Below are 1,271 nucleotides of genomic sequence, written 5' to 3'. Positions count from 1 at the left end.
ATTTTCACTAATTATTTCTGGATGCACAGAATAACCACAGTATTCAGAAGAAAATAGATGCCTAATAAATTTTTCCAGAATTAATGAAGAGTAATTAATTAGCACATGTTCTATATCAGTTGCCTTTGCATTTAGCCAGGAAGTCAGAGACAACAGGACAGGGTTCCAAGGTTCCAACCATTGCTATCATATTGCTGCTTTCTGTCCTCCAACAAGATAAGGTTTGACCAGGAAGAACAAGGGAACAGAGATGCTGGATGGTGATGTGCCTGGGAATGGAAGCCTGGGAGAGCAGGAGGGGAGAAATGTCCACTTAATATGACATGAAAAGTATCTGAGCTGACTTTTTACAAAACAGGTTGGAGCTCACTCATCTGATAATCTTATCCTTCTAATTCTGAATAGGAATAGGCCATGGTCAACCAAAGCTTCCCATTGGGATTCCTCCTTCTGGGCTTCTCTGAACACCCAGAGCTGGAAAGGATTCTCTTTGTGGTTGTCTTAACTTCCTACCTCCTCACCTTGGTGGGCAACACACTCATCATCCTGCTGTCGGTGCTCGATCCCAGGCTCCACTCTCCAATGTACTTCTTCCTCTCCAACCTCTCCTTCTTGGACCTCTGCTTCACCACAAGTTTTGTCCCCCAGATGCTGGTCAACCTCTGGGGCCCCAAGAAGACCATCAGCTTCCTGGGCTGCTTCATCCAGCTCTTCATCTTTCTGTCCCTGGGAACAACTGAGTGCATCCTCCTGACAGTGATGGCCTTTGACCGCTATGTGGCTGTCTGCCAGCCCCTTCACTATGCCACCATCATCCACCCACGACTATGCAGGCAACTGGCAGCTGTGGCCTGGGTTATGGGTCTGGCCCAATCCATAGTCCAGACGCCACCCACTCTTCGCCTGCCCTTCTGTCCCCACCGGCAGATAGATGACTTTTTGTGTGAAGTTCCTTCTCTGATTAGACTATCCTGTGGAGACACCACCTACAATGAAATCCAGTTAGCTGTGTCCAGTGTCATCTTTGTGGTGGTTCCTCTCAGCCTCATCCTTGTCTCTTACAGTGCCATTGCCCAGGCAGTGCTGAGGATTAACTCTGCCCAAGCATGGAAAAGAGCTTTAGGGACCTGCTCCTCCCATCTTATGGTTGTCACTATCTTCTACAGCTCCGTCATTGCTGTCTACCTCCAGCCCAAAAATCCATATGCCCAAAAGAGGGGCAAGTTCTTTGGCCTCTTCTATGCAGTGGGTACTCCTTCACTTAACCCACT

At 48.1% G+C, this 1,271-nt stretch overlaps 1 protein-coding gene across 1 annotated transcript in view; it reads left to right on the top strand.

Annotated features, from left to right (window-relative positions):
• The first annotated feature begins 414 nt into the window (after positions 1 to 414).
• The window catches only part of LOC101958658 (olfactory receptor 2H1), a 939-nt gene continuing 82 nt past the window's right edge, over positions 415 to 1,271 (top strand). Inside the window, exon 1 of the mRNA XM_005342552.1 lies at positions 415 to 1,271. This exon is cut by the window's right edge and continues 82 nt beyond it. Coding sequence (XP_005342609.1) covers positions 415 to 1,271 — 857 coding nt within the window.

The sequence above is a fragment of the Ictidomys tridecemlineatus genome, chromosome 8, assembly GCF_052094955.1.
Source record: "Ictidomys tridecemlineatus isolate mIctTri1 chromosome 8, mIctTri1.hap1, whole genome shotgun sequence".
Taxonomy (NCBI): Eukaryota; Metazoa; Chordata; class Mammalia; order Rodentia; family Sciuridae; genus Ictidomys; species Ictidomys tridecemlineatus.
The sequence above is the reverse complement of the archived record's forward strand: the minus strand, read 5'-3'. Positions and strand labels throughout refer to the sequence as shown.